General features: G+C 46.1%; 1 protein-coding gene across 1 annotated transcript; it reads right to left on the reverse strand.

Annotated features, from left to right (window-relative positions):
- Positions 1-7,314: 7,314 nt before the first annotated feature.
- Positions 7,315-19,674, reverse strand: BAG2 (BAG cochaperone 2). Its single transcript, XM_069974478.1, has 3 exons — positions 19,438-19,674; positions 10,394-10,503; positions 7,315-8,182 (listed from the first exon to the last, which is right to left on the reverse strand). The coding sequence occupies exons 1-3, from the start codon at positions 19,560-19,562 to the stop codon at positions 7,791-7,793; spliced, it is 627 nt and encodes a 208-aa protein (XP_069830579.1). The 5' UTR covers positions 19,563-19,674; the 3' UTR covers positions 7,315-7,790.
- Between the last annotated feature and the right edge of the window lie 1,752 nt (positions 19,675-21,426).

Here is a 21,426-nt window from a genome sequence, read left to right on the forward strand (position 1 = left end):
CCGTTGCTCTGTGGAATAGGAGCGGTGGCAGCAGAGCGCTGCTATCCAAAATGGGCTGCCCGGACGATCAGTAATCACCTGGGCGCCTCCCCTGCACTTACCTGCTCGCTGCCGCCACGTGTAATAGCAGCGAGCAGGGAACGAGAAGAAAACAAACGCTGACAGAGCTTGTTTGCTCCTCTAGTCGCCCCGTGTAATAGGGTCCATTTACACAGAAAGATTATCTGCCAAAGATTTGAAGCCAAAGCCAGGAATGTATTTGAAAATAGGAAAAATCTCAGGCTTTCCTTTATGACCTGATCTCTGGTTATAGTCTGTTTCTGGCTTTGGCTCCAAATATTTGGCAGATAATCTGACAGGCAAGGGTCCTATTCCACGGGCCGATGGGGGCTCGATCAATAATGTAAACTAGCAGATCAGCGCTCGCTTGCTGGGCCTACTACGCGGCCCGATAATCGCTTAGCGAGGGCTGCAGGGACATCGTTACCGATGTCCTTGCAGCCCTTGTTTAAACACTACATTACCTAGCATGTTGCAGGTCTCCTCCTGTGCTCCTTCTTCCTCCCCCTCCCGAGCAGCAGCAGCTTCGGTGCAGCCTGTCTGAGCTGACAGACCGCACGGCGGTCCTGGCCAGTGATTGGCTGAGCGATCTGTCAGCTCAGACAGGCTGCACGGAAGCTGCTGCTCGGGAGGGGGAGGAAGAAGGAGCGCAGGAGACCTGCAACATGCTAGTGCATCGCTATTCCATGCAGTGATGCGCGATCGGTGCCCGATGATTTTAGGTTAGAACCTAAATAAATGATCAGCCAATGACACGATCATCGGCTGATCGTTGTCTCTATTCCACAGAGCGATAATTATCGTCATAAATCATATAATCATCTGAACACACAGAATATTGTGAGCCCTGAGGAGCAGCAGGGATACAGCTGAGGTTTATGAGAAAGGATCAGGGCATAATAACAAAGAGAAGACTCTTGGTAACTGCCCAGGAAAACAATAGGATGCCTATTAGGATGACTGGATAATCCAGAGGAGCGTTTGGACACTTGTTTTCCCTTTGAAGATGAGCAGGTGAAGCTCTGGGAAGAAACTCTAAATGAACATTCAGGTGGCCGGGACATCTAAGAAAACCACCTCGTCTTGGAGGGTTCCTCACAGCTCAACAAATTGATGGTATGCAAAACAGAAAACTTACTTAAAGGGATTGTCCAGCGAGCAGAAGAAGGCTACAGCCTTCTGCTCAATGGTGTTCACACACTGTATTTTAGTCAGTGTCTGTAGCCACCATGTGGGATATATAATAGTGAAGTTTCATAGTTCAGGTTCTTCAGTGATAGAAAAATGCAAGGGCACTCACCGGTTAATGCAGTAGTCTTTATTATCTTCTTCTTTAAAACATAGTATAGCAGGCGGCGAGGACGCCAAACACCCTCAAAGACAGCTGTTTCGCGATATTCGCTTTGTCATAGTTCAGGTTGTTACACATGCGGCAATACCAAATATGTGTGATTTTTTTTTCACAGCCAGGCTTGTGCAATCTCAGCACTGGAGACCCACGCTGGGCTGCTAGAGTGCTGCCACATAAAGGCAGAAGCCTGGCCTACAGCACTTTAGTGACCAGTAGAGATGAGCGCAACTCGAGCATCCTTGAGTCTGATCATTTGGCATTTGATTACCGGTGACTGAAGAAGTTGGATGCAGCCTATGGCTGTATCCATTGTTTCCCGGACTACCTAGGGCACCATCCAGCTTCTTCAGCCATTGGTTTGCATATACCAGCAGTTACAATGTGGCCACTATACAATGCTCACCATTCTTTTCACCCACATTACTGACTCTTAAAGTGTCACTGTCGTTTAATTATTATTTTTTTTTTTATTTTTTTTGCAGAAATCAATAGTACAGGCGATTTTAAGAAACATTTTTTAATTGGGTTTACTAGCCGAAAAATGCATTTTTATCATGAAAAAGCAGTTTGAAGCTCTCCCCTCTGTCTTCATGGTTTTGTATGGAGAGGGGAGGGTGGAGGGAGATGAAGCACCAACACAGGACAACAAAGAGTTAATTTACAGCTACATCACCAGGCTATCTCCTCTGAAGTCAGCACTGACCTCTGAATACCAGCTTTCATACAGGTCCTTGCTGTGTAATCCTTTGTTCTCTGCTCTCTGCTGACGACTAATCTCCCTCCCCCTACCCTTTTCATAGAACAGACAGGGCACGACTGATGTAAAAGAGTCAAGATTTCCTGATTCTGAGCAGTGGATGAGAGAGAGGAGGAGGGGAGGGGACGTGGGGAAAGTCTTTTTGAATGCAGATAATGGCAAATTTGCCAAATAAACCCAATTACAAAGTTTCTTAAAATCGTCTGTACTATCGATTTCTGCAAAAAATAAAAAATGAAATGAAAGTGACACTTTAAAGCTTTCACACAGAAGTATTTGCTCCCTATTTATCATCAGAATTTATAAGCCAAAACCAGAAAAAAACAAGATAAAAACTATACTGGAAAGATCCGTACCTCTTTTTTGTTTTCGATTCTCCCCTCGTTTTGCCTAATAAATACTGATTGAAACACTGGTGTATGAAAATCACCTTAAAGGGAACCATTCACCCTGTGGCCCCCGTTAGAAACAGACAAACAGTTACATAAAGGTCAATATACTTACCATATCGCTCCCGGTCCCGTCCCGGATCTCGTTGTTGACACGAAGAAATCGCCGATTCTTCTTCTCGCGCCCATTATGGTAATGAGCGCCGCCGGCCCGAAGTCCAGCCTACTCCCCGCCTCCGACACTTGATTGACGCCGGGTCTTCTTCCTCCTCGTCTTCTTTCTTCTCGCCGGATCCCGCGCAGGCGCCGTGACGGTCGTTTTCGGCGCATGCGCAGTTCACAATTGAAGCCGCTCCACAGCTTCAATGTTTACTGCGCGTGCGCCGATTGTCAGAGCTGAAGTGACGTGTTGGACTTCGCGCATGCGCGGTACACAGGAACGTCACGAGCACGTATCCTGTTTACTGCGCAGGCGCAGAAGAGATGACGAGACCTTCGCAACAGCGCCTGCGCGGGAATTCGTGAGGAGACTGAAGACTGAAGACGTCAATCAAGTTCCAGGAGGCGTGGATGGGCGGCGACGAGAAGAGGACCTCATGAATAAGTTGGACTCGTCCGTCGTTTCCTATGGACGTTGGACTCATCTCAGCTCATTACCATAATGGGCGGGAGAAGAAGAATCAGCGATTTCTCCGTGTCAACAACGAGATCCGGGACGGGACCGGGAGCGATATGGTAAGTATATTGACCTTTATGTAACTGTTTGTCTGTTTCTAACGGGGGCCACGGGGTGAATGGTTCCCTTTAACCCCATCCTTGTGTGCCAGTGAGCATCCTGCTAGGCAGAAGCACCTATAAGTTCTGCCAGGAGATGAGCGTTATCTTTCTAGCACCATGTTTCAGACCAAACGGAATATTCTTTACTTATGTATTTATTTACAGACACATTAAAAAGTATTATAAGGTGATAATTTAATGTTGGTTTTAGCTCTGTGCTGACATCTAGTGGCAAAGCAGAAAACAGCATTATATTTATACATATACAGTGGTACCCTGGATTACGAGCATTCGTTGCGGGACTGAGCTTGTAATCCAAATTACTCTTAAACCAAAGCACATTTTCCTATAAGAAATCACTGATATTCAGACAATTGGTTCCACACCCCCAAAATAATTATTTTTTATTCTGAATAACATGTAGAAGAGATTAAACAAACATTGAGAAACAGCTGGATATGTGATATATAAGTTACTGTACAGTATAGCAATCAGCATGTGGAGTATAATGTATAGTAACTGCATAACCCTGATAACACAGCAGCAGTTTGTAAATACAGGATGGAGCTGTAGATCCCCATAATGCAGTAGTGTAGTACAACAGGTTAGAATAGAGATGCAGGGACCAATCAAGAAGTGAGAATCACAGAGCTGTGCAGGAGGACAATGGCAAAAACCTTTCTATACAGCAGTGTGTATAGCAGTGTAAGTGCAGGCACATTATAGCTAGAATAGGGAGAATGGGAAACACAAGGGCGGACAGAGACTGCAGGGAGCAGGAAGGAATGAGCAGGACAGGTGTGGGCACATACATGCAGCGCTCTCTGTCCAGGGAGAGAGGGGTTACAGCCATGGAGAGATTACCTCCACAGTCCTGTCCCCTGATGTAAGCCCCAGCCGGAAGTGGATCTGCCATGATTTGGAAGGTGAGGGAGACTTCCTGGGTCAGAGTACAGTGCTATAGACCCCGCTATGCAGACCATGCCCCTCCCCCACTCCCCCTCCCACCTAGTACAGGGAGCTCTTACACCAAAGCAATGCTCTTACACCAAGTTACAATTTTGAAAAACTACGGCCCAGCCTACCTCCACTGCTTGAGCATCGTCTGGTTCCGGTGCATAGAACGGCGCCGTGCACGGGAATCGGGCCATGGTCCAAAAAACGGACCACGGCACCGGCTTCCCCTTGACGGCGCCGTTCGATCTGTGGGTTCAGATTAAAGAGGATGTACCTGGCGGTACATCCTCTTTAAACTAAAATGCTCTTAATACAAGCTACTCTTAAACCAAGGTACCACTGTATTTTTATGTAGCTGACCAAATACAATAAAAAAAAAAAGGCCGAACCCAAAAACTGCTCCCTTTGTATTCTTTGACAGTGTCTGTGAAGCTGTTCCCATGGGACATTGTAGAGTAAACCATTACACTTATCGCAATAAAGAATTCTCTGCCTTTTCCCATTATGGCTGTGACCTGAGGACTGTTTACAAATTACTGAAATGATTAAAAACATGTTCACACTGCGGAATCCACGCGGATACTTCAATTGGATTTGGATGAGCGACCGTTAGGTACAACGCTTTTTTTTTTTTTTTTTTTTTTTTTTTTTACATTAGCAGCTCAGCACCAATGTGGGGATCCTGTGTATGTGACATGTAGCCTCCACCTTTACCGAGATTTGCCGCACATTTTGGACATCACATGACAGGTTATCCCTCTATTACAGCAGCAAACAGTAAGTGACCCAATAGTTTAATAAACAACTCTGGATTTTTTTGCAGAGAAAACCAATGACAAGGAGATGATTTATTTCCTTAGTTAGTAGTTTTTTATTTCTAAGTGCACAGGAGTGTATACTGTCACATGAATGAGAATTTCTATAGAACACCCCGTAATGCCTTATGTATGAAGTTACATGATGCAAAATGGCACGTCTGCTTCTAAAATCGAGGATCAACGACCCGTGCACCAAGCTATAGTAATAATTCTGAAACTTCTGTGAGCTGTGACTGTGTAATAGAGAAACACCACACACTATGAGGTCCTAAATAATTGTGGCGTATAATAACATGGTGGAAAATACGACCCATCCTGACTGGTCTGCAGAGAGGGGGTGCTGGCAGTGTCAGACTGGGGTATCTGGGGCCCACCAGGGCAAATTATCCTGGGGGCCACCAATGAAGAACCAGGAGAAGCGACATGTCAGTCAGTGTTAGTGCAGGTTATAAAGCTGGGGGCCCACCGGAGGATTCTCCGGTCTTCTGGTGGGCCAGTCCGGCACTGGTGTAAGGGTATGTTCACAATTGAAATTTCAAGCTGCATCTGCGCTTAATTTTACGCATATTCCGCCTGTAATATATGTACAGAGCAATGTCCCATTGTGTTCAATTGGATTTTCGCTCTGTTGTTCACACTGCAGAATTTACGTGCAGAATGTTCCACTTCCGCCAAAACAATTGACATATCTTTCGTCAGATTCTGCAAGAGAAATCCCGTAGAAGTCAATGGGGCTTTGAATTTCTGTTTTCCCCTCGAACAAGAGGATATTTCAAGCAAAAAAACTTTACTCTTCAATTCCTCGCCTATTCCTCAGTGTGAACAGACCCTAAAGATGTTTCGGTGCAGAATCCGAACAGGGGATGTATTGGAAAAATTAAAAACTACTCTTCTCCTGCATTGTAAAAACCTTGTAAATCCTTGCCACATAACCCAGAGATGGCATTGTCCCCACATTCTGTGTTATACAAGGCAATAATACACAGGTATCTGCCTGTCAGTAACTCCATTATACAAGTTTTATTATATAGTCTTTAAAATGAATTTCTATTAGGTTTTAAGCTAAAATCTGTGCAAAGCCATGAAAAATGACCATCTGCCAAAGACACATACAGCGTATACGGCATCTTGTAGTGTCACAGTGAGTATACAGCATCTTGTAGTGTCACAGTATACGGCAGTACAGTATACGGCATCTTGTAGTGTCACAGTGAGTATACCGGGGACTGGTTGCTTCCACAAGAAGGATCGGGCATGTCAGCCCTTGTTTTCCTGAGTGATCGGCCGCAGTCAGGACAGCTTAGTAGTGGCTTCTGCTTTTCTTAATCTGATGAATATCAAGGTTTGGCTGATCTGAGTATAAATGTCAATGCTGAACTGGGGGATATGCTGATATGCTATCTTATGGATACGGCCTGATTGAACCACATTCAGACAATCAAATCCCTAGGAAGTCCCAGGTAATGAAACTATTAAAGGGGTTATGATCATAGACATCCCACCACTCTCAAGACCCCCAGTAAACACATGATTTTTTTTTTTTTTTAGAGGAACAGTTTCAGCTGCAGGGTAAGGCTATGTTCACACAACGCAAGTTTCATATTAATCATGGCCGTTGTTGCCGATTTGCAACAACGACGTGATTAATATGAAACTTACATTGTGCTGCCATCTATAGAATCACGGCCATAGTGTATACACATAGTATACAACCCGGCCGGAATCCCTAGTGGCGCCGTAAGAAACTGACATTCATTCAATGAATAGAGCCGCAAAGAACCTGTCAGTACACACAATGGAGCGTGCAACTCCGGCCGCATGATCCATTGTGTGCAGCAGGGAATTCGGATGTGGGCACACAGTAATGCGCCCGCATCCAAATTCAGCAGAAGTGAAGATCATCCGGCCACTACTGCAGTACCGGCCGGGATGATCTTCAGTAACACCCAGCCGGGTCACAGAATGGCAGGTGTTATATGTTGTGTAAACATGGCCTAAGGCTGGATTCACACTACGTTTTTGCATTTGTGTGCATCCGTTTTGATTTCCATTGACTTCCATTATAAAAAAAAAAAAAAAAAAAAAAAAAACTGCGTTCTGATCCTTTTTTTTTTTTTTTAAATGGCGGTCAATGGAAAAATGGATCAAAACGGATGCAAACAAATGCAAAAACGGATTGCAAAAACAGCGTGCACCCAGCCTGAGTTTTTTTTTTTTTTTTTATTTTATTCTTTTTTTTTAATCCATTTTTGACTTTGGCTCAGAAAACTGGATTAAAAGGCGCCAAAAATTACAGCGTTTTTTTTTTAACATTCTGTGTATGACTCCAGCCTAAATGTTGTACTACATAAAAACTATTCACATAAATGGCTGTTCATGTAGTAATACATGGATGATGGATGTATCACATCAGCTAGAGAAATAGCTTCTACAAGTCAGTGTCTCCGGCTCTTAGTGATGTCCCATGTGACCCCTCTATCCATGAGAGCCATATCCTATAATATAGTATAGAGATGGCTTAATAGGACAAGCCCTTTAAGTCAAGTGATTGAGGTTTCGGCTAGAATGCACTTCCATGAATATTAATGACTACCGCCATACAGGTACATTAGATTGCAGTATCCTCCTTTGATGCCTTCCCTCTCTGCAGTGGTGTCCACCATTACCACACCCGTCTCCTCCTACATCTTATTGTTCTGGGAAGGGGCCGCTTTCTGCTTCTCCAGCAGTGTAATAGACTTCTCAGAACTGTCAATGTTCCTGATAAGATTTTCTAGTCTTCTCTTGATCTTCTTCTGGTCCTCTATGGCGCATCCTATAATGACGGACTGGAACTTCTGGTCGATGGGTGCAGATGGGACATCAGAAGTACAAGCGGCGTACAGGGACATCAGCTGTTTCCTGCCGCCCTCCAGGTTGTCCATGACTTTCTGAAGGATCTGATCAATGATCAGGGTGGCTTGCTGTAGGGACGAGGCTTGTTGGGGGTTTCTGATGGTTTCCACCGAGACTTCTACAGTCACTGTGCGGTCCATCAGACGTTCTGCTGTCAGTGTCAGTTCTTCTCTTTCTCCTTTGACATTTAAATAAATATAACAGTGAGTGAATGACAAGAGCGCAAGTTAGAGTCAAGTGAAATAAACTTTTATAAAAGTTATAAAAGAAAATCCTTTTCTTTCAAATGAACTGGTTTCAGAAAGTTATATAGATTTAAAAATCTCAAGTCTTACAGTACTTATCAGCTGCTGTATGTCCTGCAGGAAGTGATGTATTATTTCCAGTCTCTGCTGCCACCTCTGTCCATGTCAGGAAATGTCCAGAGCAGCAGCAAACCCCCATAGAAAACCTCTCCTGCTCTGGGCAGTTCCTGACATGGACAGAGGTGGCAGCAGAGAACACTGTGTCAGACTGGAAAGAATACACCACTTCCTGCAGGACATACGGCAGCTGATAAGTACTGGAAAACTTGAGCGTTTTGAATAAAAGTAAATTACAAATCTATATAAGTTTCTGAAACCTGTTGATTTATAAGATAGTCCAATATATACAAGTAAATCAGCTCACGGTAGTTGGCTTGTCAGATTGTGGTGTGGTATCCTGAAAGGAGGAAGTGGATAGCAGCGGGCTGCACCCCGGTGAATCCAATGTAGAAAAAATAGAGGAAATCCACAGCTTCCATTTACGAATATCTTTTATTGCAGCATAGAAAAAAATTCCAAAATGTGGTTAAAAAAGTAGGCCTACATGTTTCGGGAGAAAAGGGGGTGTTTCTCCTGAAACATGTAGGCCTACGTTTTTAACCACATTTTGGAATGATTTATAAGATGCCCCTTTAGGGTATGTTCACACTGAGTAAATGTGGCGGAATTCTGTGCTTGAAGAGCGGCGGGAGCAGAGGTGCGCGAGCTTTCCCATAGACAAACTATGGGACACTGAGGCAGGCGGGATTCCGCAGCGGAGACATCCGCCACAATAACTCATTGTGAACATACCCTTAAAATGTAACTTATTTCAGGTGAGTTTACAGAATGCCCTGTCCTCTGTATGTATACAAGGAGAAGGACTATATCTGACCATTCTATCACTAGTATATGCCAGTCTACCTCCCTGCAATCTCCATCCCTGCGTCTGCCTTCTCTATACTCAGCTGCAGTGTGGTGCTGCCTTTTATATATATATATATATATATATATATATATATATATATATATACACACACACAATATCCTGCACTCCTAACTGTAGCAAACCTTCAGAAGTTCCCAGACCAGCACTGAGCAGTGTAACATGTCGATCCAGCATTTTCTTTGGCCAGAAAGTCTGCACAGGCTGTTTCTCATCTCTCCACTTTGGCCCTCCATAGACTATAATGGGCAGTGCAAACCCATCTTCACTCTGCTTCATTCTGCTGTAGATGGCTATACACTTTATAGTAAAATTATTCAGTATATAGTATTAGTAAGTGTACTCATTATACTTACTCACAGCAGCTCCCTGTGTACCTCATAGAACTAAAATCAGATTCCCCTCCTCCAGGCAGTGCTGTCCTGCTCTGTGGTAATTCTGTCCATAAGATGGCAGACACGGAGGAGCATGTGACCATGCCCCACCCCCAAGTGTCCTCTATAGGTGTAGTGGACACTGGGAGGTGGGGCATGGTCACATTCTGCTCCATGTCGGCCATCTTATGGACAGAATCACCACAGAGCAAGAGAGCACAGCCTGGATAAGGGGAATCTGGTTTTAGCTCTATGAGGTACACAAGGAGATACTGTCAGTATATACAGTGAGTACACAGTGAGCTGCTATCAGTATATACAGTGAGAACACTTACTAATACTGTACACTAAACTATTTTACTATAAAGTGGCCAACCCCTTTAATAATGAGCTGATAGGAAGTGTGTGTGTGTTGGGGGGGGGGGGGGGGGCAGCCTTGTCAGTACAGAAGGAAGCTCTTTTGCCTAATAAAATCTATTACGGACTTTCGTTTTGTATTATTTATTTCTGATAAGTTGTTTGAAATGACAGCTACATTATAGGAATAGGTATAAATATCTGATTTCATTTTATTCAGGGCTAACTGATGATATGGATGGATAGATGGGAGTTGTAAGAAGCACATCCTAAGCCATATATGAGGGAAGAATCGCAGAGGTCACTATAGGAATAATTGTCAGCTGTAAGCCATATGTGGCCCAGGAAGCTGGCCGTCTCCATGTATTATAGCAGCGGAATCCCTTGTGTCCTCCCATTAGAAGATCCTTCAGTAATGTATAGCTTACCATCACTTATGTTCCTCATGTCCTGGCTGTTCTTGACATTGTGAATCGTCTCTATTAGAGACTCCTTCTCCAGCTCCAGAGCGGATGCCGAGTCACGCAGGGACTGCACTCTAGGAAGAGATACCATAATGGATGATATACAGATTATTGCTGCTATTCTTCTTCTCTGTACGAAAGGAAGCAGAACCTCATACACTCAGAAAGTATGGATCCTCACCGCCTCATCTCAGGGACACTTCTCACCATCTGCCCATGAAATAGTCAATTATCACAGTTTATTGTCAGTAGCTGATGTTCAAAATAAAAGGGGTTAAAGGGGAAGTCTGCGGTTGGACATTTTTTTTTTTTTTTAAACAGCCGGCTGAACATAACAACAGGCACTTACCTCCCCAGCTCTAGTGCTGGGGTCCGCTGTCTTCCACTCGGGCTCCCGGCCGCTTCCTGGTCTGACATGTAAGGTCCGATAAGCCAGTCAGCGGCTGTAGTGGGGTCCCGCCTTGGCTGAGCAGGGCTGACACGTCAGACCAGGAAGCGGCCGGGAGCCCGAGTGGAAGACAGCGGACCCCAGCACTAGAGCTGGGGAGGTAAGTGCCTGTTGTTATGTTCAGCCACCTCCTCCCTGGCAGTTTTTTTTTCTTTTTCTAAAAATGTCTGACCCCTATTGCTAATTCAAACTTTTCACTCTTAGGGTGCGTGCACACTACAGAATTGCCGCGTATAACCCGCGGCGTATTCCGCCCGTGCCATAGACACTATTCTATGCACAGGCGGACTACGCATTACGCCGAAAGAATTGACATGTCACTTCTTTCGGCGGAATGCGTAATCCGCCTGTGCACAGAATAGTGTCTATGCTATGGCACGGGCGGAAATGCGCGCCGCCGCGTTAGTGGACGAGCGACGGAATACGCCGCGGGTAATACACGGCAATTCCGTAGTGTGCACGCACCCTTACTTTGCAGATATTCCTGTGAAATGGCCAAAGGGTTTTAAAAAAAAAAATGGTATGAATGTCAATTTAAATACTCGAAAGGGTAAAGATTTCAAAATCAGGAGAAATTTGAGGATTTCTAGTATACAGGTCTCTAAAATATACTCCAAAAACTGAACTCAGAAAAAAGTTCTGAGCTTGAAATTTTCACAAAAATTTTGAAAATTGCTACTAAACATTCACGGCCCACCATCCTATAAAAGTAAAAGCGTGTTCACCAAATGCTGTCAATATAAATTATATACGCCTGTAAATCACGGGTGCAGGGACGGGCACATGGCCAGTGAGAGGTGTGCGTCTCTTAGTGAATTCGGCTGGGGAAAATCAGGTGGGGACTAATTTAAGACGAGTACGCCTGTCCTAATTAATGTCCCCCTTCGTGCTGGTGATATGTGGTTATGCTGTGACAGCAGAAGTTACAATCCTGGGGGGGGGCAAAATTAGCTCTGGGACCCATGAAATTTTAGTTACACCCCTGTGAACGGGTTTGCAGAATACAAAACACATGCTGCATAAGCACTCATTCACATGTATCATACAGAGATGTTTCCTCTGACATCACAGATTCTATTTTTGTAACATGAGGGACATGACAATGGATCTGTCACGTTTCTGATTCTTTCTTTATCCAGGCACAGCATGCTATCCCGTTACCATCCCCTCGCAGAAGTGCAACCACCCCAGCTGCAGAATTCATCCCACCATCTAGTGTTATTCTTGGAGACCCCCCCAATATCTTATGCACCAATTACTCCTTAGAATAAGATGACAAGTCCACAACTTAGGTATTCTGTGACATATCCCATATCAAATTTACTACCTATTAACCATCAGCTCGAAGACATTAATAAAGAGCCTAGAACAGGGGGTTATTACACTAAACGATTATCGGCCGATTGCCAGCTGTTCCGGATAAGAGTTTGGTGTAATAGGTCATGTTAGAAGGCAACATCATTGTCTTTCAATGTGTTACCAAAACTATAAAGACATCGAAAGTCTAAGGGCCCTATACCACGGGACGATTATCGTTCAGATTATCGTTAAATCGTTCATTTGACTAGCAGTTAACGATTAACGACCGAACGAGAAATCGTTGATTGTTTAATAAGACCTGGACCTATTTTAATCCTTGCTCGTTCGCAAATCGTTCGCATTGAATAAGACGTCGTTCGGTCGTTCGCAGTAGTGACGAACGCAATAGCGACAACAAGACGACCGCAAGAACGATCATAAGTAAAGATTATCGTTCCATGTAAATGGGTGAACGATTTCAGGTCGTTTGGATCGTTTATCGTTAATGATTAAGCGAACGATAATTGTCCTGTGGAATAGGGCCCTAATAGTAGGGGTGGCAGCAGACCCCTGCTCTATTTAATGGGACACCCTAGCAGCCCCTCCTGCAGCCCCTCCACCACCCTCCCCCTCCGCACTCTGTCTGTGTGTAATAGCAGTGGCAGCGAGGAAGCAATTGCTGATCTGACAGGTTAGTACTCGCTTCCTTCCCAATATTGGGCCGTGTAATATAACCCTAAGGGCCCTATTACACCAAATAATTATTGGCCATACTGGTAATAATCGTTTGGTGTTAGGCTGCATTCACATATTCTATGTTCTCTCCGTGAAACGGAGGACACACAACACATAGTAGACAGGCAGGAAGCAGGTGCCGGCCGTTCAAGGCCCATCCAGTAGGTAAACAGACTCAGCACGATTCTTTTTTTAAAGCTATCACCAAACACCTGTCCGGGTTACATGGTTTATTATGGCTTTAAATGCATTTTATAGTCACATCACATGACCCTTTACTCCTGATTTTACTGTCATAAAAAATGCACTCTGAACACTTGTCTATAGAGGTCACCAAGGGAGTGTAATGGATACCAGCAATGCAGGCCGTGGGGATCTTGAGGTTGGTTGAGGCCTTCGAAGAGTCACATTCAGGGCAGTTCAACCAGAGGTCGCACAAAGTGCTGCACTTCGCATTTGTACGGAGTATTTTTAGCCATAGGCGTATGTATGTCATTTAGGTTAACAGTAAAGATAGACTAAAACATATTTAGTGCAACCATGTGTGTATATGTAGTGGTACAACCTCTGCTGCAAATGTGGTCAACGTAGTGATAGTGCTGGAGTCAGACAATAGTTGGTATATAAAGTTTACTCGCACCCACAAGCCAAAAAGGACATTTGCAGTCTCCCAGAGCACTTGTGGTCAGTATCTAAAAGACGTGTTTGTATCCTTGGGTGTCTATATTTGCCATGCACACTAAGGACTGTACTATTTGGTTGACTATTTAAACATATGTTATGTGCAGTTTTGCACGGACAGAGAAGATGATTGAGATAAGTGATTACAGTGCAACTACATTCAGTGACTCACAGGGGGCATCTTTTCTGATCACAGTCACTCAGTTTTCCTTTTCTTTCTCATCATGAAGACTTCTCCGATAGGGCCTATACACACAGCAGCTCTCTGCAGGCTGGACGGGACCAGGAAGGAGCTTCCTCTCTGGTGCTGCTGGTTGGGTCTCGTGCAAGACAGTGAGGAGATCAAAAAAGCAGCAAAAAGAACTTCCTGCTGCTTCTCCACTCAGTACTATAAAATTAAGTATTTTAACCATTGTCTTCAATGTTTTCAGTGTCATCTGCCACCCCCTCCTTAGTAGTAATAAAAAAAAAAAAAAAAAGACATACTCACCTGGCTCCCTGCAGCACAAAATCTAATCTTTCTTCAGGATACACGAGTGACGTCCTGCAGTGGAAGAGAACAGCCGCCTTTTATGGCTGGAGGCAGAATGCCCCCTCTGGCCACAACAGTGACTGGCAGAGCAGTTTACTTTTAACTATAGGCCTTGGGGGGGGGGGCGGATCTGACGTCATGGGGGTGGAGCTTGGTGGGACATACCCAGGACATTAATTTCCTGGAACTGTCTGATCAAAACCAGGACAGTCCCAGCTAAACGGTTGGCAAGTACGCAGATGTGATCACTTCTTTTCCAGAGAACAGAGCCTAATAAGTGATGTAGTTGCTGAGCTATGCGGCTACACGTACAATTACACTCATATTCCATGTGGTGGCTGCAACAAAGAACATCTCCTAAGTAACCTGAGTCATTACTGGGAAGTTAGAAAAAATGATCATGACAACGAAGCAAGTAACAGGAGTCCCGGCTTCAGCCGTCTGCCCGCTGTGGTGTCATCACCATTCCAGTAATATCTGCTGGGCAGGCAAATATCCAGATGCTCAGAGTCATTCTCTCCAGTGCATTGCGAGCTTCTCGCATTAACACATGGAACTGCGGAAGAACCTGGAATGCCTTAGGCTGCGTTCACAAGTGGTCGATTTCGTCTGTGACTGACAAGTCTGTTCTATACATATAAATACACTTCTTTCTGCAGTAAGGGAATAGATTTCTGAAAAACCCATTCAGATGAATGGCGCAGTCCCAGAATTTTTTTGCAACCAATCTACACTATATGTAAACACCCTGAGACCTTGTTCACACAGTTATTGGTCCCGTCTTTTTACCCGCAAAAAAAAAAGGGACAGAAATGGCAGATTAATAAATATTCTAGTTAACCGCTGTCCGCACCATCGCTCTGTTTAACAGCTGATGTGCAGCCGACGGCTGATGAAAGTATATAAAGATATTAATATGACATGGAGAGAAAGGAGCTACTGCACCTCACAAACCGCAAACCAACACCAGGATGTTGGTATATAATTTGATCAAACCATATTGCCTCATGTACCACGTGCAGGTGACCTGGTTCACATGGGTCCCTACACTAACTCCACACTGTGTCGATCAGCGACCACCAACCCTGCAAAGCGAGCGCAAGCAGGGAAGGGAGGACATAGAATGGCCCTGCAACCCCAATGTCACAGGACCAAACCCAAAGGGCCCCAAAAACCCCAAAAATATAAAGATATAAATCTTATACTTACCTCCCCAGGCTCCCCCTGGTGTCCTCCTGGCTTTGTTTTCCAGCTTACTGCAGCTGTTGCTTACAGGGATGAACCAGTCTCTAAAGTAACAGAACCCTTAACCAATCACTGGCCGAGATGGGACAGCCCCGCAGTGAATGATTGGCTGAGCGGACTGTCACTGCAGAGACTGGTTTGGCAGTGTAAGTGCCAGCTGCGGTGAGCGGGGAACAGGCAGGATGACAATGGGGGGAGCCTGGAGAGGTAAGTATAGCATCATTTTTTTCTTTATACATCAGAATACAAGCAAGATCTGCATGAAATATATATATATATATATATATATATATATATATATATATATATATCATAGAGCGGTGTAATAAGCTCAGTAAGCGGGCGCCGATCTAGAAGATTAGTGCTAGCTTATATTTGAAATATGTTTAATTTCCTATAATGCATCAGTTTAGATCTAGTTTCCTTAATGACACAACCCCTTTAAAGGGGAACCCCCAAGCAGACCTCTTTTTTTTCAGAAGTGTCGGGGAGGGGGAGGATAAGCGTCAGGAGGCAACGGGACTGAAGTTTTGTGATTATCTAAGGATCCCAAGACTAAAAGAGACCACCTAGTAATCTACAGATGCAAACATCTCCCGCTGCCCCGTCACTCCCCGTGCTACACACGTACATCCTCTCCATGACTGTCCGTAAATACCGCACGTATTACTGCCACACTTGACATGGACGTGTGAGGTCACAGCCCAACAGACTCAGCAAAACAAGAATTAAAGACAGTAGTTCAAATACTCCTTTAGACTGTTCACACAACGTCATTTTGCGGCCGTCTTTTTTTTTTTACGGCCGTCACTTTAGCACCGAAAGACAGCTGTCTTTTAATAATAACGGCAGCAAATAACGATTTTGATCATTATTTATTATTATTATACTTCCTATTTTGTGATTGTGGTTTTTTGCCAGGCAGCAGACAGTCATTGCCCAGCGAGCAGACAAGCCGGTTGTGTAACCCAGGATCTAATCCTCTGCTTCTCAGTGTAATAATACAGCTGTGCGCTGTCCGTCTCCAGATGGCTTTTCGGCTGGTATAAAACTCTATTACAGAGGTTTAGGGGACGCAATGACGAGAAACGCCATCTGTTACTGCGCAAAACCTTGCATCTCAGCGACAGGAAAACAGCAGCCTCCCCGGGCAGCTCATTCCAGCTATGGTTAATGTGAACACAATAGGACACATATATCAGAGTGTTGCAGCTTAAAGGGGTTGTTCACAACTTTTTTTTTTTTTCTTTCAAATCAACAGGTGACAGAAAGTGCCAGAGATTTGTAATTTAATTCTATTAAAAAGTCCCATATCTTCCAGTACTTATCAGCTGCCGTATATCCTGCAGGAAGTGGTGTATTCTTTCCAGTCTGACACAGTGCTCTCTGCTGCCACCTCTGTCCACGTCAGGAACTGTCCAGAGCGGTAAATCCCCATAGAAAACCTCTGCTGCTCTGGACAGTTCCTGACATGGAGAGAGGTGGCAGCAGAGAGCACTGTGTCAGACTGGAAAGAATACACCACTTCCTGCAGGACATACAGCAGCTGATAAGTACTGGAAGACTGAAGATTTGTTAATAGAAGTAAATTACAAATCTCTGGCACCAGTTGATTTGAAAGTTAAAAACTGGGTGAACAACCCCTTTAACAAATGGCATAAGAAATCTGTTCATGTATATAAACTGAGTAAGACAGTAAGATAGGGCCTAGGGCTCTGCTCACATCTGCATCAGGGCTTCCATCTGTAAGACAGCCGCCGATGTGCTGGAGCTCTGTCCTGGTGTCCGTCACGTTACTGACAAGAACGCGGCTCCTGAAATGTGATGGAAGTGATGTGATTTTGTCTTCTAAGAATAGAGCAGCTATAATATGGCAGCTAGTCACAGCTGCTGCCTGCGGTATAGCGGTATACCGGCGGTCTGCAATCACAACTACAACTCCCAGCATGTACTGATGCTGAAATATGTGGTTTTAGGAATCTTTCGCTAACACTATGTTTTCAGTGTAAAAAAAAAATGATTTTAAAACATCAATGAATGTCTGTTTTCTAATGTATGTGTATATATATATATATGTTTTCTTCAGGAATTTTTGAAGTCCTATATATAAAGGTTACAGGAAAAAAAATAAAAAACACCATACCTAGAACATGCTGTGTTCCTGTCGCTTTAAAAATAAATAAATAATTAAATAAATGACATGTCAAATGTTTTGATCAGATCAAATCCAAAACACCACCGCACTCCATACAGGCAGAGGTTCGGCAAGGCGCAGGTCACACGGGCAAGGCGCAGGTCACACGGGTCAGGATAAACTTCACTTTTATTGAAAACACAAGGAGTTTCGAAACCGGGCTGGTTCCTTGTTTTCTTTGGGTTTTGAGACCTCCATAGTCCTGAGAAGCGCTCAGCTAAGAGCTTCACTCCCCATTGCAGGAGACAGTCTCTATGGACTGCCAATGGAGACTGCAGGTCAGATACGTCTGTTCCCAGGACAAGTGACAGGGTCAATAAAAAAAAAAAAAATTATATAAAAAGTTTAGAGGGAATTTATCCTGGGTGTATGGAATTTCTTGGTTGTATCCAGGTTTCTGGTGTACGAAAATTGCAAACCCTTTGTACAAAACATCCCCCCCCCCCCCGTATCTGTCACACATCCGTCACAGATCCGTCACACACCCACCAGTAAAATAAATGGATGTCAGGTGGGATGAGAGTGGACGGACCCCACTGAAATTCGTGTCCGTTCTTAGATGGACCTTCCGGCTCAGTTCTGTGGTACCAAACAGACTCCCCGATGGAGGCTCCGGATCGAGCCCTGGTGGAGGCAACAATCTAGTCTTAAAGGGGTTATCCAGCGCTACAAAAACATGGCCACTTTCCCCCTACTGTTGTCTCCAGATTGGGTCGGGTTTTGAAACTGAGTTCCATTAAAGTAAATGGAGCTTAATTGCAAACCGCACCTGAACTGGAGACAACAGTAGGGGGAAAAGTGGCCATGTTTTTGTAGCGCTGGATAACACCTTTAAGCCCTTAATATACGCAGCAATTCCGAGGAGCAAACGAGAGCGAACCTGTCAGGTGAGCCTCACCAAAAATCTCACAAAAAACACTGTGGGCCCAACCCTGCATCAGCCGCCACGGATCATATTCCTAAGATTCTACACAATGCAGACACCACTCAGCTCTTCTCCCTGCGCTTCTCTCTAGTGCTGCCCCCCTGTAGATGTGGTGGTCGTACAGTCACAGTCCAGTGTGATAAGGCACCATCCACCATGCAGTATAGTGTATCAGCCGTCCCAGGACATTGTTACAGACACAATGTACTTTACGGAAATTACAGCGCGTCCTATTTGTCTCTTTGCGGAAGGTTTTGGCAGTTTTCCCGACCACCGTCCATGGGAAACCAGAGGAGCTAAGAAGACGCCAAACAACTCCAGCCGCCGCATGTATACTGCCGTATCTGGGGCAGTATTTTACATCTGTATTTTTAACCAAAGCCAGGAATGGCACACAGTGTATATATATATAACTACGTCATCTGCTCCTTATTATGCTGTAGACCCACGTCTGGTTTTGGCTTAAAGGTACTGACAATCTTATTGTGTGAAGAGTCCCTATAAGTACTGCTGGAGATAGTTATAACACTAGCAATAATCAGGCGTATATGGTGATACAGGATATTAATAAATATAGATAGATTTGTTATGTCCCAAACAAACTTTCCCAGGATTCTGAAAGGTAAATGTGCCCAGTTCCAGGAGACAGTCCCTGCAGTCCCTGTGCGGCTGTGCTGGGGGTCACAGACAGGACAGCAGATATTACACAGGGACCAGTGTATTCATGCCAAGCACTATGCCCATGCCACAGACCCCCGTGCCCACTGCTGTATGATATATGAGTATACATGGATATACTGCTAATATATACATATATATATATATATATATATATATATATATATATATATATATATATATATATATATATATACTGCTATAGGAGACAGGCTGTATATGTGAGTATATATATATCCAGGCTGTAGTGCCCTGTCCCGCCGGTTGTTACCTCATCTCCAGGTCATCCAGCGTCTCCAGCAGGTGACAGGACCGGGCCGCCATGGACAGGGAGCGGCAGAACTTGCCCCCGTTTTGCCCGTCGTTCGCCTTGGCTTGGATCCGGGCTTGTGCCATCTCCCCTATAGTAATGAATGGCTGCAGTCCGGGCACTATGGCAGCTCCGCTAGGATCCTTCTAGACACATCTCGGCCGGACTGATGAGACATTTCCTAACAAGGACCTGGGCGGATCCCTGCTGCCTCCGCTGCCCTCCTCCTGCCCCTCACAGCCCCCTCCTGCCCCCCACTGCCTCCGCTGCCCTCCTCCTGCCCCCTGCTGCCCCCCACAGCCCCCTGCTGCCTCCGCCTGCCCCTCACAGCCCCCTGCTGCCCCCCTCAGCCCCCTCCTGCCTCCGCCTGCCCCCCGCTGCCCTCCTCCTGCCCCTCACAGCCCCCCGCTGCCCTCCTCCTGCCCCTCACTGCCCTCCGCCTGCCCCCCGCTGCCCTCCTCCTGCCCCTCACAGCCCCCCGCTGCCCTCCTCCTGCCCCTCACTGCCCTCCGCCTGCCCCCCGCTGCCCTCCTCCCTGCCCCCCACAGCCGTTCTCCCGGTCTGTAATAACACAGCTGTGCCCGGCGGCTTGGGCTGATATCCTGCCATGCTGTAACCCTCTGGAGATCCGGGCACATCAGCATCTCTACTTGGCAAACTGCGTTCAACTATTAAGATGCCTGTACCAGGGGGCCGTGTATGTGTGGTGTCAGGGTGAGGGGGCTGTGTATGTGTGGTGTCAGGGTGAGGGGGGCTGTGTATGTGTGGTGTCAGGGTGAGGGGGCTGTGTATGTGTGGTGTCAGGGTGAGGGGGGCTGTGTATGTGTGGTGTCAGCAGGGTGAGGGGGGCTGTGTATGTGTGGTGTCAGCAGGGTGAGGGGGGCTGTGTATGTGTGGTGTCAGGGTGAGGGGGCTGTGTATGTGTGGTGTCAGGGTGAGGGGGGCTGTGTATGTGTGGTGTCAGCAGGGTGAGGGGGGCTGTGTATGTGTGGTGTCAGCAGGGTGAGGGGGGCTGTGTATGTGTGGTGTCAGGGTGAGGGGGCTGTGTATGTGTGGTGTCAGGGTGAGGGGGGCTGTGTATGTGTGGTGTCAGCAGGGTGAGGGGGGCTGTGTATGTGTGGTGTCAGCAGGGTGAGGGGGGCTGTGTATGTGTGGTGTCAGCAGGGTGAGGGGGGCTGTGTATGTGTGGTGTCAGGGTGAGGGGGGCTGTGTATGTGTGGTGTCAGGGTGAGGGGGGCAGTGTATGTGTAGTGTCAGGGTGAGGGGGGCTGTGTATGTGTGGTGTCAGCAGTGAGGGGGGCTGTGTATGTGTGGTGTCAGGGTGAGGGGGGCTGTGTATGTGTGGTGTCAGGGTGAGGGGGGCTGTGTATGTGTGGTGTCAGGGTGAGGGGGGCTGTGTATGTGTGGTGTCAGGGTGAGGGGGGCTGTGTATGTGTGGTGTCAGGGTGAGGGGGGGCTGTGTATGTGTGGTGTCAGGGTGAGGGGGGCTGTGTATGTGTGGTGTCAGCAGTGAGGGGGGCTGTGTATGTGTGGTGTCAGGGTGAGGGGGGCTGTGTATGTGTGGTGTCAGCAGTGAGGGGGGCTGTGTATGTGTGGTGTCAGGGTGAGGGGGGCTGTGTATGTGTGGTGTCAGGGTGAGGGGGGCTGTGTATGTGTGGTGTCAGGGTGAGGGGGGCTGTGTATGTGTGGTGTCAGGGTGAGGGGGGCTGTGTATGTGTGGTGTCAGGGTGAGGGGGGCTGTGTATGTGTGGTGTCAGGGTGAGGGGGGCTGTGTATGTGTGGTGTCAGCAGGGTGAGGGGGGCTGTGTATGTGTGGTGTCAGGGTGAGGGGGCTGTGTATGTGTGGTGTCAGGGTGAGGGGGGCTGTGTATGTGTGGTGTCAGCAGGGTGAGGGGGGCTGTGTATGTGTGGTGTCAGCAGGGTGAGGGGGGCTGTGTATGTGTGGTGTCA

Source organism: Dendropsophus ebraccatus, chromosome 6, assembly GCF_027789765.1.
Source record: "Dendropsophus ebraccatus isolate aDenEbr1 chromosome 6, aDenEbr1.pat, whole genome shotgun sequence".
Taxonomy (NCBI): Eukaryota; Metazoa; Chordata; class Amphibia; order Anura; family Hylidae; genus Dendropsophus; species Dendropsophus ebraccatus.